Source organism: Stigmatopora argus, chromosome 7 (assembly GCF_051989625.1).
Source record: "Stigmatopora argus isolate UIUO_Sarg chromosome 7, RoL_Sarg_1.0, whole genome shotgun sequence".
In the NCBI taxonomy this organism is placed as follows: Eukaryota; Metazoa; Chordata; class Actinopteri; order Syngnathiformes; family Syngnathidae; genus Stigmatopora; species Stigmatopora argus.
In genome coordinates, this window is record NC_135393.1 from 10,939,386 (window position 1) to 10,954,422 (window position 15,037).

General features: G+C 41.0%; 2 protein-coding genes across 4 annotated transcripts; both read left to right on the forward strand.

Moving 5' to 3' along the window:
• The first annotated feature begins 339 nt into the window (after positions 1–339).
• On the forward strand, positions 340–6,854 carry melk (maternal embryonic leucine zipper kinase). 3 transcript variants are annotated; one of them, XM_077605222.1, is made up of 18 exons: positions 340–518; positions 682–802; positions 883–968; positions 1,457–1,573; positions 1,652–1,795; positions 1,886–1,954; positions 2,038–2,130; positions 2,247–2,345; positions 2,663–2,731; positions 2,816–2,914; positions 3,078–3,164; positions 3,732–3,863; positions 3,949–4,101; positions 4,188–4,455; positions 5,750–5,849; positions 5,931–6,087; positions 6,159–6,262; positions 6,336–6,854. In XM_077605222.1, exons 2-18 carry the CDS (start codon positions 724–726, stop codon positions 6,511–6,513), a joined length of 2,034 nt encoding a protein of 677 aa, XP_077461348.1. In that variant the 5' UTR covers positions 340–518; positions 682–723; the 3' UTR covers positions 6,514–6,854. The 3 variants fall into 3 exon arrangements, with proteins under 3 accessions (XP_077461348.1, XP_077461345.1, XP_077461346.1); XM_077605219.1 differs by having other exon boundaries at positions 341–518; positions 4,185–4,455; XM_077605220.1 differs by having other exon boundaries at positions 341–518; positions 4,185–4,455; positions 5,753–5,849.
• A 709-nt stretch (positions 6,855–7,563) lies between these two features.
• Positions 7,564–9,489, forward strand: LOC144077738 (uncharacterized). Its single transcript, XM_077605687.1, has 3 exons — positions 7,564–7,814; positions 7,904–7,962; positions 8,980–9,489. Exons 1-3 carry the CDS (start codon positions 7,772–7,774, stop codon positions 9,301–9,303), a joined length of 426 nt encoding a protein of 141 aa, XP_077461813.1. The 5' UTR covers positions 7,564–7,771; the 3' UTR covers positions 9,304–9,489.
• The last annotated feature ends 5,548 nt before the right edge of the window (positions 9,490–15,037 follow it).

Sequence of the window (15,037 nt, forward strand, 5' to 3'; positions counted from 1 at the left end):
CTCTCTGCTAATGTTTAACGAAATTGTAAATTATTTAAGAACAACAAGAGCATGACAGATTTTTATGATGCATAATTCCACAAGAAAGTTTAAAGGGTTTTTTAGGAGTGTTGTCATTCAAAAAGATTAAAAATATTTTCCTAATAATTCCTGGCAACTGAAAAAAACACATTTTCAAGTGCCCCCAAGAACTTCACCTCCATAAGTTGTTTTGAAATGAATATGATGAAAATGATTGCTACTCGATCCTGTCAATAGAAGTGAATGAGTTAATGAATGGCCAAAGTTGCAATGTTGTCCAACGGCCACTTGACGGCGCTCGGCCGCTAAAACGGAAGCCGGAAGTAGAGTTCTAACGTGCGAAATTCAAATCATTTTGGCAAAACACTCGGTCGCTAACACGGTCACTTTTCCTTGCCTCGTTAGTTACTTGACGACTTTACGAATCTCATTTGACGAATTTGCATACATTTCGGTGATCTAGGGTAACGTCACCGCGACGTGGTCTTTTCCCTGTCGTAAGTTGAATTGTTTTGTGTCGCCGATTGGTTGTTTCCATGAACAATTGGCGAGCTTTGAATTAGTGGATCTGACTGTGCAATATTGGTTATTTAAGTATTGTTTATTATGTTCGACTATGCACTTCTCTGGTGTAAATGGATGTCTTCTTGGCCGTTTCAGCTGGTTTTCTCCGCGACAGCTGGGTGGGGCAAAGTCGACAAAATGCCTGTGGAGAGGATGGAACCACGTCGAGAAGACGATCTTCACAAATACTACGAGGTTCATGAGACTATTGGCTCAGGTAGTTTGCTGAAAACATCAAACCATGTCTAAAAATACTCGAGTCCAATTCTGGGGTTTAAATGTGCCCTATTTTTGAAGGGGGCTTCGCTAAAGTGAAGCTGGGTCGGCACATCCTGACGGGAGAGAAGGTGGCCATTAAGATCATGCAGAAAAAGGACCTTGGGGTGAGTCCTCAAAAAATATTTAAATAGATTATTGGGATTGAAACACTTTTGTGGTATTTTCTAACTCATCTAAAAAAATGTAAAGGTGACTGAGCAGAGAATTTTAGAATCGGGGGTTTATCTATGTGAAAAAAATCCATGTATCAAACAATAATGATATGAGAAATGTTATGGTACAAATTAATATATATTTGTATGCGATCATGGAAAAACAGCATGTCAGCACAAAACAGCTGTCACTGTTTTGCATAACATCTGAGAGAACTTTCATACCACCAGCCTGATTAAATAAAATTGTTTTGTAATTAAACCCAATTATTATTATTTCCTATTTGTAGCAAACTGCTTGTCAGGGTTGAAACAATTGCTTAATGTTTTTTTATGGCTATGCTCACACAAAATGGATCTTGCATTTGAAGCTTGTTTCTAGCAAACTTCTGTGTTGTATTTTTTTCTTTTCTAACTAAACAAGTCGACAATATTCCTAGGACGATCTCCCTCGTGTGAAGCTAGAAATCGAGGCAATGAAGAACTTGAGTCATCAGCACATCTGCCGTCTCTACCAAGTCATTGAGTCCTCCACACAAATCTTCATGATACTTGAAGTGAGCATACAGAAAGATTGATATCTAAGAGTTGAGCATGTGTCTCCTACCTGTGTTTTTGACACGTATTTCTTGCAGTACTGCCCTGGAGGGGAATTATTTGACTACATCATAGCAAAGGACCGGCTCTCAGAAGAGGAGACAAGAGTATTTTTCCGACAAATCGTGTCAGCCATGGCGTATGTCCACAGCCAGGGCTATGCACACAGGGACCTAAAACCGGTTAGAACCAGCATGCATAATCAGAAAACTTTTTGAAATGATCCATGTTCATACTTATGGGCCTGATGAAATCTTGCTGTCTTTCTAAAGGAGAACCTATTGATTGATGGAGACCACAACCTGAAGCTCATAGATTTTGGGTTGTGTGCCAAACCTAAGGTAGATATTTACACTATTCTGTGGTAATTCTATTCACTGATTCCTCACAGTAATGTCATTTTTATTTGGTATTTCTGTCACAGGGAGGTCTGGGCTATGAGTTGATGACGTGTTGTGGAAGTCCAGCTTATGCTGCTCCTGAGCTCATTCAGGGAAAAGCTTACATTGGCTCAGAGGTGAATGCTTTTGTTTTCCTCAAGGATACAAACCCTGATTTTCTCTAGCTTTGTCATTGCTTTGTGGGAAGTAGTAGAATTAAATGTGTTGTAACACTGCTTTTTTTTCTTCCCAGGCTGATGTTTGGAGTATGGGAGTACTGCTGTTCGCGCTACTTTGTGGCTATCTACCTTTTGATGATGACAACTGCATGGTCCTCTACAGGAAAATTACCGTAAAGTCATATTTTCTCAAACTTGACTTCTAACCTACTCGTTACGATCTGAGTATTGCTGTGCATGTGTGTCAAATCAGTTTTTTATTGTCAAACTGATGTTCAAACACGACTCGTTAAAGCCAAGACATCCAACCTGACGACGTGGAAAAAACGTTCCCAGATGCCACTTAACTATTTTCTCATAGTTTCTAACGAGGCCGCTGCATGACCTTTCAAAATAACCAGGAATAAAAACGAACGCCGCACAGCTTACTTTCTACTTAATTTGTTTTATGGAAATTAATGTGTGTACAAGTAATAAAATGTACTTTCAGAGAGGAACGTATGACAACCCTCCTTGGCTATCCCCAGGAAGCGTCCTCTTGCTCAACCAGATGATGCAAGTAAGTAGACTGGTATAGGTATAACAAGAGCATTCTTTAAAAAAATGTCCATATTTAGTTGTATTCACCATGCTTGTCCTGTAGGTGGATCCCAAGTTGCGCCTGGCAGTACGACAGCTGCTTCAGCACCCTTGGGTAATGAAAGACTACAACACTCCTGTGGAGTGGTACAGCAAGCAACCGGTATGATCACAAATAAACGCATACACATGAACTCACATACACGTTCTTATTTAAACGGAAACTTCCAACCACTAAGTATTCAGTGAGGCTATTTGGCTAAAATTTCCAATGATGTGTGTTCACTCAGCGAGCTCTATTAAACCGATAGTCTCTTATTTTGTAGCTGGGTCACATAGACCAGGACTGCATTACTGAGATGGCAGTCAACTTAAAGCGGTCCAGAGAGAGCACCACAGCACTTGTTCAAGAGGTAGGTGACAGGTTTTAAATTTGAACGATAGGCATGTAGAGAAAGAATCGGGAAACTTTATGAAAGAGGACATTTGAAAAATAATAACAAAAAAGAAAGCAAATAGTCCTATGCTTGTCTTCATGTAAGAACTGAACAGCAACACTATCCCAAACCACCATAGTTGGTCATTTTCTATATCGGGCAGGGGTGGGGGTCCATTTTTGGACAACAATTTGATCTTGTTTTGCACTTTGTTGCCAGTTGGTGAGCGAGCTTGGTGACTTTATTAAATATGCAACACACAATTCCAGTTTTTATCTTTAAATGACACTTTTAACATGGAGTTGCAAGGAAAGCTTGAAGCAAGAACTTGTGTTCTCTTTGAAGAATTGTTCTCATTCTGCTAAACAGTGCCCGTGAAAGTAACTGTCACTGTAGCAAAATTGAGAACTCGTACAAACTCCTGAGAACATTTTTTTCCTGAAATATGAGAATGCATTATGCATGCTTAAAGTTATACTCTTGGTTCTATGACAAGAGTTTGCCCTCAAATACAATGAATTAAACGAGTGCTCATGTGTGCAGTGGCGCTATGACCACATCACAGCCACATACTTGCTTCTGCTGTCAATGAAGCAGCGAGGCAAGCCTGTGCGACTCAAAACGGAGCACCACATCACTGAAGATACATTCTCTCCTCTACATGGTGGATTACAGGTTAAACTGCAACTCCCAGTATACTTTCCCCGCTCAATATTTCATCCTCGGACACTCAAATATTTTTTTCTCCCTCTATTTTCAGTCTAAGAAACCGCCTCACTATGCTGATGACGATGACGCCGTGATCCTGGATTCTTTGGATCTTTGCTCCGACTTCATCGATGATTGTCCGTGGGTCTCACGGCACCCCCATCAAGGGGTTTACGGGAAGATGGAACCCACTCTTGATGACAAGGTTGTCTTACATGGGGAGGAATTGGTCTTGCATCAGCCTCATCAAGAAAATGCTTCATATAAATTCCTATGTATATTCTCCAGAAGCTGGCATCTCCGTTGGAGAAAAGATGCAATCGGAGCCCGGCCGAGAGAAGAAAAGCAACAGCCGCGCACCACCTGGAAAGGAGGCACAAAGAGCGCCAACAAGCCTGTGAGAACAAAGAGAATGTTGCCCAGCGGGAGAAAGAGGTGGAAATATTTGCACTGCCTCCGCCCCGCACGCCCACCTCCAGCAAAAAAAGCATGCAACCTAGGAACATTTTGACCACGCCCGGTCAAAATGTGTCAAATGGGTACAAAAGCACACCCAAAGGTAGGAATTTCATTCATTTATTCTGCTCTTCCTGCATCAAAACCTGTCTTATATGTCCCCTATTCTGCAACAAGTAACTCCAAGATATTGAAGTAGGTCTAATGAAGATTTGTACAAATGGTTATATATTTAAGTTAAAAAAAACTCAAGCCCAAATGTTGGTAGTAACAATTTGCAGTGGATGATTCTAGCTTTTGTGCAAATTGTTTGGGGAAGGCCTTTTTTATGCCTCTGTGCTCAGAGCAAGATCCTTAAAAGCATGCTTGGGTGAGTTTGGTCAGGGACTAAAGAGCACTGAACCCAAGCCTCATCAAATAAAACTTTGGGATGAACTCGAAGAGATATTAGCCGGCAGGCCCTTTTCAGATGTAACATCCGTGTTTTTTTGGATGAATAGTTTGTGTATTCCCACAGACAACAAAATATTGAAGCAAGTCTAGCTGAATTTGTATCGCTGTAAAGTGGCGGAATAATGGCCCAGCTTTTGTTCATTAGCGCTTGTTCTTCCATTCATTCATTTGTCTTCTTACCTCTCTAATCATAGCAGCACCACAAACCACATTGCACACATTTGCAAATAAATTGTCTTGCGGTAATAGGCGTTTTATTTATGTTTCGGGGGAGAGTGTCTTGTTTTCCCTCCCATTAAAGTCTTCTATTTTTCTGTGATTTTCCCAGTATTAAGCCTCTGAAAGTGGACATGCACGTTTATCAGTCAGTGTCAACTTGATGCTTGGCTTATTGTGAGGCTAATTCCATTGGCTCAAATGGCGACCGCTAATTGAATTGGCAGATCATTGCAGCTTTAATTATATGCTAAGCGGAATCTGATGCGGGGATATTGTCCTCCTGTAGCAACTTCTTTTTTTCCCTTATTTAACTACCTCACGCCCACGTGTGGTTGATCGCATCAAAAGTCATGGCTGCTTCATGTGAGCGTATCAACTGTCTGTATTCCGCTTTTGCCTCCCGTAACTGAGTCCAAGGTTGAGTTGCCCTTGTCACCTGACCCAAGAGGTTTTTATGCTTTCAATGAGGCGACATGACAGCAGAGAGAGTCTCATTTACTGTAGGTGGAATTCCAAGCAACAGCTATCTTTGCTGCCGTACTCTGTCTTAAAAAAGCAACCCCTCCCCCAAAAATCTGATTTGTTTAATATAAACCGTAAATATTGTTTATTCATAAAGCCAATAGTACACTAGTCATTGGTCATGCAAATAATCAATTGTAGCAGCTCTAAAAAGAACTCAAGTTAATTTTACATTATATTTGGGTTTGTGTCTCTGCACGTAGCAGTCGAAGGAAGTGGTTCCAAAGAGCCTGTGAAGAGGAAAGCAGTAGAGAGCAAGGAATCCACAACCATCGAGATCCTCGCTTTTAGTCCTGAACGAAGGCGAGTCTCCCCTCCCAGTGCAGAAAACAAACACCCACACCTTTTGCTTCAAGTTTTTTTTGTCTGCGTTCTTCGCCTCAGGTCTCGCTCTTTGGACCTCCCTGGTAGCGGAGACAGCGGACGGAAACGGCGAGCTGGGCGAGTGTTTGGCTCCCTAGAGAGGGGCCTGGACAAGGTGATCACCATGCTTACCCCCAGCAAGAGACGTGCGCAGCGCGACGGCCCACGCAAGATTAAGGTACGGTCTTAAGGAATGAAAATGTTGCTCCATATGTGGGCTGTCTGATGGGGCGCTTCAACTCCTTCCAGGTCCAGTACAACGTTACCCTGACGGGACAGACAAACCCAGACCAGGTGTTAAACCACATCCTCTCCATACTGCCTGAGAAAAACGTCGAATTCAGACAGAAAGGGTTAGATCTATCTCCACCTGAGCCCCTGGCCACCGACTATGAAGAAACACTGACAAATATATTGCATTTTCAGGTACACGGTCAAGTGCAAGACGCTGGATGACTTTGGGAAGGTGACCATGGCCTTTGAGCTCGAGGTGTGTCTGCTGCACCCATCAGAAGTGGTCGGCGTGCGTCGTCAGCGCCTGAAAGGAGACGCTTGGGTCTACAAACACTTGGTGGAGGACATCCTAACCACATCCTGCATCTGAACTCTAAAGACTGCTTTTTATTAACAGCAAATGTCAAAGCAAATGATTGTTCTGCTTCCTAATCTAGTTGTTACTTGTCACTTGACAAGAGTATTATGTTAAAACTAATGACTGTACAGTTCTTTATTGGCATGCAAGCATGTATTTAAACCTCACATTGCTAGATATGGTAGCCTAAAAATGCCAACTAATTTGATGGGAGGAGGGATGTTGTGATTTTACTTTTTAAAAATATATATATAAATCTGTCCACTTTCTGGTGTTAGTTTTTATGTACTGTATATCAGTGTTTGTCTGACATGTTTGTGGCAATGAGAAGGGAGCAAAATAAATGTTTTTTTTTAACATCTTAGTCATCCATTTATTGCAAATATATGTTCCAGATCCACCCTGCGATATGTGAAAATCTGTTCTGTCCAGAAATATAAGGGTATTTCAAAGTATATATACAATTAGACTTACATTACTGAAACAAACCCTGGAGAAAGAGAAAACCAGCACCAAAATAGCTCAATTGGTCACATTGCAATATTGTTTTCTATAAGTTTATGTCAAAGAAAATGCTGAAATTCTACACAAATTGCCACATTGAGCATGTTGTCAAGCTAGCTCCATCTACTGTTGAAGCTGAGGAGTGCACCAGAACGTAGGCTGATTTCCAGCATCTTGAGCAGTCCATAGTCAATAAAATTTACAAGCCATTTTGTGTTTTCTTACTATATGTATTTTACAATACTTTACTGTAGTAAAAAAAATGATCAAAATATTTTTGGGGTGAATGAAGATGATTTCCATTCATCATATAATCTTTTAGACTGAGCACATCAATGCTCAAATAGTTCTTATAAATGGCTTGTTTGTGATATTTGATGGCAAAATTCATTTTTTTTAAAGAAACAACTTTTTTAAATAGAATTTTTTATTTTTAAGAAGGTTTTGACAGGGTTCCGAAAATATGAACTATGCTTTCAGAATCCAAAAGTGGCTTGTTAATATATTAATGCTGGTGTTATTTGCATGGTACTAATACTCCTTTCCGACAGAGGGCGCACTTCCTTCCAAGCTTGTCATTTTACAATTAATGCGTTTGTATTTTGCAACCTCGTTAAAATGAGATTAAAGTATTAATGTTAGGAATGTGCAAGACCTTTGAGAGACGTAGCGATCGTTTGGGCTTGAGTTTGTACTTAAATAATTCCAACGATTCCAGTTTTGAGTTGAAAGTCACGAATTCTGCAGGTGTGCGAGTTGGAGAAAGATGAGGCTCTTAATGGCAGCTGCTCTCATTGTGCTCTTCTCATGTGAGTTAAAGTTTGTTCCTTTAATGTCATGTAATATTTAGGGCTGCTATTTTGACGCTTATTTTTGTTCCTATCTTGTGTGATTTCAGGGCTGTACCGGGCCTGGATCTCCAACAACAATTTTGCCAAACATGCAACTCCTTGTGAGGTAAGTAGAAATGTTTGCCCACCACGTTGTTAAGTGATCCAGAATAGACGCCCTTTGCGACAAAAGTTTCGTACTTGAATCAGTGTCGTGAATTTTTACTACACTACGATGTGTTGTGATGACTTTACAAGCATAACCTATTGTCTGCCATTGACAGCGACAGACGTCCAATTGTTTTGGACAGGAAGAGGGGTATCAGCGATACACAATACATTTAGGCCTAGATCTAATTTTTTTTAGATGTGTGTTCTTGTGCTCCTCCCATCAGACATGCATTATTCATTATAAAAATGTGGTGTTGAGTCTTAGCCTGCCCTTGACAGCGATGGGCGTCCAAATCATTTAAAATAGGAGGACTGGCACTGTTAATGTTTGAGTGCCATTAATGGTACTGGAAGTCCAGTCCTTTTTTACTTGGAGAGTTGGCAGTAATCATTCATCAGCCAGACTCTCACAGTCAAAGTGTTTGTGAGTCAATGGTAGCCAATAAGTTAACATCGTCTCAAATTAAAAAAAATATATATATGGCCCTTACCTGGAAAAACATGGCACATTGGTGCCTATATTTGGTGTTGCATTCAACCCAAAGTGATCTAAATCCACTATGTAAACGGTGTCTGAAAAATCACAAAAAAATTCCAATTGTTTTTTTTGTTGTTGCAGGAAACAGTTTAACATTTTTTACATCAACAAATGAGTCATTGCACTTCTGCTCATTGCACATTGTCACATTTCAAATATCTGAGGTCAAGCTGTATACATCCACATGAATCCCTTCCTTTTCAACAACGTCCAGTTTCCTATACATACATTTTGCACCTCTGATGATATTCCAGTAAGCAGTGTGAATTGTTTTCTCAATCTGTGACTTCACACTGCGCATACTTTTTCATAATTTCATTTTTTTCTCCTTAGAAAGCTTAAAAATCACAATGAAGCACCAATTGCCCTTCCCATTGAAATCCTAATAAAGGATAACACTGAAAAATATTAGCAGTGCATCTACTTTTCTTGCAGGAGTTTTCCGCGAGTGAGACAGCGGTCTCCCTCCTCCTGTCTCCCCTAAGCATGTACTCAATTTTGACGTCTACACTTGTCAGACTGGTCCAAGCCGCCCCAACGCTAATCTTCAGCGCCCTTCGTCACACCGTCTTGCTCCTGGTAGCGACGCCCGCCTGCATGCTTAGCCTGTTCGCATCCGCCATGTTCACCTGCACGCTTGTGGCCATGTACCTGCTGCACATAACTTTGGTAGGGGGTGTGGCTATTTGGACACTTGTCCAACAGCCTAGTGATGTAGTTCATGAGAAGGTCAAGCTCCAGAAGAAGAGGCATATATGAGATTTTTTTTTATAGCAATTCAATAAATAAAAAACCTTCACTTCAGCTTTTTCCCCTCATTGACTAAACCAGCATACAACTTGCTTTATTAGGTCCATTTATTAGGACCCTTTGTTTTAAATTGGCTCTGCAAAAAAGCCTGACCTAAATGAGGGTGAAAATATGAGCTGCTTGTGCCTAAAGCCACCAGTTGTCCACTTGTGAATCTCTTTCAGTCTCCCTCTTCAGCCCACTTTTAATACGGATGCCCAATTACGTGCGGATTGTTTCCCTGCTTTCTCATCATTAGCCTTGTCTGTCAAATGAGATGAACTGGCATGGAAATAATTAAAATAAGAGGATATTTTTGTAACGCATTGGAGTGTTGTTTTTGTTAACACGCCACACAGGCTGGAAAACTATTAAAGCAAATTAATCGCCAGCAAAACTGTGTGGAGATGTTGCAAAGCCTATTCGCCTAATTCGAAGTGGCAAAAATCAATTTTACTCCCAGTATATTTACACAGCAAGCGCATAGCCCCGACATAAAAAGTAATGAGTGAACTTTGTGTCTGAAAGAGACAGACAGAAGAGGAAATGAGGCAGGATCATAGAGATTTATGACATGTCCGTGGCCTTCTAATTAGCATAAAGACTGGACCGGCCCACTGAAGCAGAGAATTAAAAAGCCTAATTGTGCCGTCAGCCTTCCCCTCTCGCGCTCTCCGTTGACTCGACTTCATTCCGCGTCGTATCCGTCTCCTCGGTGTTCCGGCATTCGTTTATGGAGGAGGCCTGCGCTGATGCAGATTAATTGTTGGGCATAAATGGGAGCCGGCTTGTTTGTAATTGTCTCTCAGATGGGGAGTGGATGGCTCGGCGCGAGAGCAGGACAGTTGAGAGATGCGCTTACTGAGTGCTATCGGGTCTCATTAAGTTGTGAAGGTGCATATTATGTCGGGGCCATTCACTAAATATTTTCAATCACTGGGATAATGTCTTCAAAATATTGTGAATATGGTCGAACTCATTCGACTGAGATGAAATTGTGTCCGTTTGAATGAAACTGAGCTGGGCTGGCATGTGTCCTTTCTAATAAGATGACGCCAAATCCCAGAAAAAACTGTGGGAGATGTTGTCACAGAGCAGAGACATTTTGAACTGAACTGACCTCTGCGTTACACTTTGGTAAATGTTGTAGGATCCTTAGGTCGCTGGTTCAAATCCGGCTCGAAGGACCAAAATGTTAGGTTCACCAATAGATACACTTTAAGATAAGGAAGACATCGGACGCATATCCAGCTTTTCTTGCAAGAGAGAATCGATCCTGACTCGTCCTCGTCCTAGATCATTCTAAAGAATTGAATCCTCTCCTGCCCATTTGATTGCATTAAAGTCAAAACAATTGCATAACAGGTAAACCAAGTGAGCCTCTATTCAAAACAATTAAGGTCAGAAATCAAAACAATTGCATACGCGTTAAAACAAGCACATACTATATATAATGATTATATTTCAAGCACATTTATAATAGTACCCCAAATAACTCCAACAAGTTTTAAGCAAGTGAAAGATAACGACGGACTACTCTTCTAATGCCTTGCCCACAAAAGGTAGAAAAGAAGTACAAGTGTAATAAAATGAGAAAGCTCAATATTTATACTTTTTATGTCACGCTGCCAATGGTACCGAAATCTAATTTAATGACAAAGGTGTTTTATGGTGCTTATCGGCCAGCAATTTCATACAATTTCAAATTCTCTGTGTGATAAAAAAAAAACTATGCAAGAGGTTGCAATTTTCCGAAAAAAAACTGCCCTGTTTACTTGTCTCTGCTGTCAAAAGCTTTCCAAGAAGAAGCAGCAGCAGGCGAGGTTAAAACTTCCAGGCCCCACATTTGCTCTTTTTATTCACCGCTGACAGGTCCCACGTACACACTTGTAGAAAGCAACACTCACTTCAACTTTCCACTTTGCCCCAATTGTGCAACCTGCTTTTAACCTCTCGATCCTTCCAGTCCATCCCACTTTTCTCCTTTTTACTCTTCCTCCTCAGTTTTTTTCTGTTCCCTCACTCTAATTGGTCTCCGCTAGGTTAGCTTGGACAGGCCTATTCATCATAGCACCATCCTCAGAGACAAACCCTCAGGGAGCCTGCGGGGATGGACAGAATCAGACGGGAGGGCGAGAGGGTCTGCCCCTTGTCAACCAGTTCTTCATCTTCTAGCGTTTACTTGAAAAACAGAAACAAGCAAACAAAAAAAAACCTGACTGCTTTGCGATCACTTCATAAATGCGGCAAATTTATAGCGTTATTAGTTCAACAAGCTACTTGCTGGGTATTGTCGCTACACACACACACAGTACACGGCGATGACATTTGTTCCATGTGCTATCTGTATGATAAAGAGTGACATGAACCTAAATGTGTGGTAGCACTCATTTTTACCACTGTCGTTGTGCACTCTGTGCGTTAGGCTGTAAAGGGCAATGAGAAGCATGTAACGACTGATTTTGTGAGGTCCAAATGTCTGCAGTGATAAGGTCAAACCAGATGTTTTCTCACTTTGCGGCTGTGTGTGCGTTGTGAGTAAAACGGCAGAATTTCTCGTCTTTTGATTTGTTGACAGCTTGGTCAGAATCAGCTTTCCAGACCCACAATTTTCAATACTTTGATGGAGAAAGACGTCCAATCTATTTTGACTGTCAGGGCAAAATTGATTGGATGTCTATTACCGTTAACGCGTGTTTTTGATATACCACACCATTTAATTCTTTTATTAACTATCAAAACAAATACTTTGTAAATTCTGTATACTATCAGTTAATATATCAGCAAAATTAAGAATGCCATAAAAAGGGAAAATGTTGAAATTGTGCCCAGAATGTTGATTTTTTGTGTTCACATTTTGCAACCATAACTTACCTGTCGCAGTTATAAATAGGCAACTTGTGCGTGATTTTACACTGTTTTTCCTCACCCTTCTGAAAGTGTTGTCAGTTTCTTCTGCTTCCTGCCTCCGCATATCTCTCGAGCATTGCTCCGTCTTCCTCGTTCGTCTGTTCACTAATCAGCCGAGGCCCAATTATACTCCTTTGGCCCCCCGCACCTCATCTCTTAACGGGGCTCTGGAGGGCCAAAAAGCACACATGCTGATTGACGTTAATTTGCATGACTCCTTGGCCTCCACCCGCACGCTGTTGTCGGTCTTCTCATTTGTAGAAGAGGAGGAAAAGGGGAAGCTCGGGGCTTTGAACGTCAAGTTATGTAATCGTGAGCGATTAAAGTGGGGAGATTAAGTCGGACTTAAATTTCAACTTTATGGCTGTATGAGTTCGCTAAGTATTAAAAGTTAAAGATGCTGTCAACTGAAATGAATGGTTCTCTCCAAAATACATGACATCTGTTTGAAAATAAGTGATGTAAACATGGGCGCAAGCAAAGAACAATTTAGTGGTAACACCCTGCCCTGTGCCCATAGAAACGCTGCGTATACAACCTTAAAAGAAATTACAACTAAAGATTTAATTGACTTGACACGTCTTGTAGAATGCATCCCAAGCCACGCGATTAGTCTCTCTAGTTTCTTGTATGTAGTTTAATATCATGTTAAAATCAGAGCACTGCCGTGTGGGGTACACGGTCGATTGGTCGCCGGTCTTTTGGTCGCCGGTCTTTTGGTCGCCCAGAAGGTTATTGATAATTACCATTTAAATCGTTGCTCAAATTCCCTAAATACAAACTGCGAATTACTATTTAGTCATACTTAATGCCCTAGTAATTATTAGGCTAAAGAAAAGCTCCAAATTTCCCGGACTTTTATTGTTTTTTTGTTGGAGAACTTGTTAAGACCCTGACTGACGTACCTTCTTAAAGGGACAACTCATGTACATACAAACTCTTATACACTCACACGTCGGCTCAGTGAAACTGCTCATGGCCATTGTTGGCTTTTACTGATGCGTAGACATTGTTGTTTTACCTTGTTTTGTCGCCGGTCTTTTGGTCGCCCGTTGTCGCAGTCGGGGCGACCAAAAGACCGGCGACCAAAAGACCGGCGACCAAAAGACCAGCGACCAAAAGACCGGCGACCAATCGACCGCACACGCTGCCGTAAATCCCATAAAAGTTGCACTGAGTAAACAAAGCTTTCATTAATTACAAGTACTGAGGGTCCATATGGAAAGGCAACCGGGTCCAGGTCTGGGCTAGAGTCATCCTCTATAGAACCTCTGCTGTACTATATGAAGCTTAATGGATTGGCTTCAGCTGGCAAGTACCCAAAAGTGGGCCTCACATATGGGCACACACACAAATCCTCACTTGATTTTTCTGTTGCGGCATCTGGGCAGACACCCAAACTGTGGCCTTTGTCTCAAGCTGGCCACGTGCTGTTTTTGGTACGTTTGCCGTGTTGTCGCCATGTCACGGCTCGTGTCCTATTATCACCAGTCACCCCACCCCGCACAACTCGCGTAGCCCCCCGCCACCTTCTTGTTTGCTCCACATCCACAGAAGGACAGAGGTGTGCAGAATCGGCCAACAGCCAAGACTGCAGCCATGGGACACTTAACCCGCCCCCCCCTCATTTTGGAAGCCATGAAATGAGATGAACGTCCTTGTGATGCGCTCGCACTCAGAAAAAACTGTTGATGTCTAGACTTGAGGCTGGGTTTTGTGTCAAGGAATGTGACATTTTCACCACTGTGTGGTCGTGGTTTCACTAACACTAATGCACTCACAGTTGCCCCCCAAAATTATCATTTTTTTATTCTGAAGGACCAATAAAATTATGGCAAATATTTACAAATATTTTTTCTTCAATTCACATTACAGGTACATAAATGGAATTAATCACCAACAACAGTCACTCAGGTGGACGGATGGACAAGTACACAGACTGAAAAAAATGCATCAAGCAAGCTGTCAGTGAGTATTTCACATTGTAAACTCAATATGAGATTTTTAGAAGGGAAACAAAAATGACAATAATATTACCAATGTAAATGTACAAAAATCAGAAGATATCCACTATTTATATTTTGTTTTATGAACAACAATAGGGCTGTAAAAGAAAACGGCAAAGCAAAGGAGAGGTCTCCAGTGATATATGATATCTTTGGCAAATTGGCACTGCCGTCAAATACATTCAAATATTCAGACAACACACGACACACAAAAGGAGAAAAACACCAAGTTTTGTTTTGCAACTACTAAAAAAGTGAATAGAAAACATACATATTTTCTTCAAGAAGCTCGTCTTTTACGTTTTTTTTAATCCTCCCCTTTTAGGATATTTGAAGGCATTTCTTGTCTTCGAAAGTCTTTTCTGAAGTATTTTTATTTCGTTTGTTTTTTTAACAAGAGTTTCAAACAGGCATCACAGGCTTTGGTGAACATTACAGATATGTCTTCTTCTGTCTTTTATGATGAAAAACTACTTTATGTTGTCTATGTTACTCACCGGTGTATTTTAGAGCGGTTGCGTTTTGTCAATTGTGTCAAGAAAATGACTTAAATATCGATCGATTCCACAACAATGTGATCATTTTTTAATTCCAAGAATTCTTCAACAAGTACACCCATTCCTATTATAAATGACTAACACACCAGATCGGAAGCCATGAGCTAAAATCAAAGTCCACATTGTTATATAAAAGGCCACAGTAAGGTGAAAAATCATCCTTTTTAGACACTCATTTTATTTGAGCTCCGTCTTGTTTATAAATCAAATTAAGATGTGCACAACGTGGTT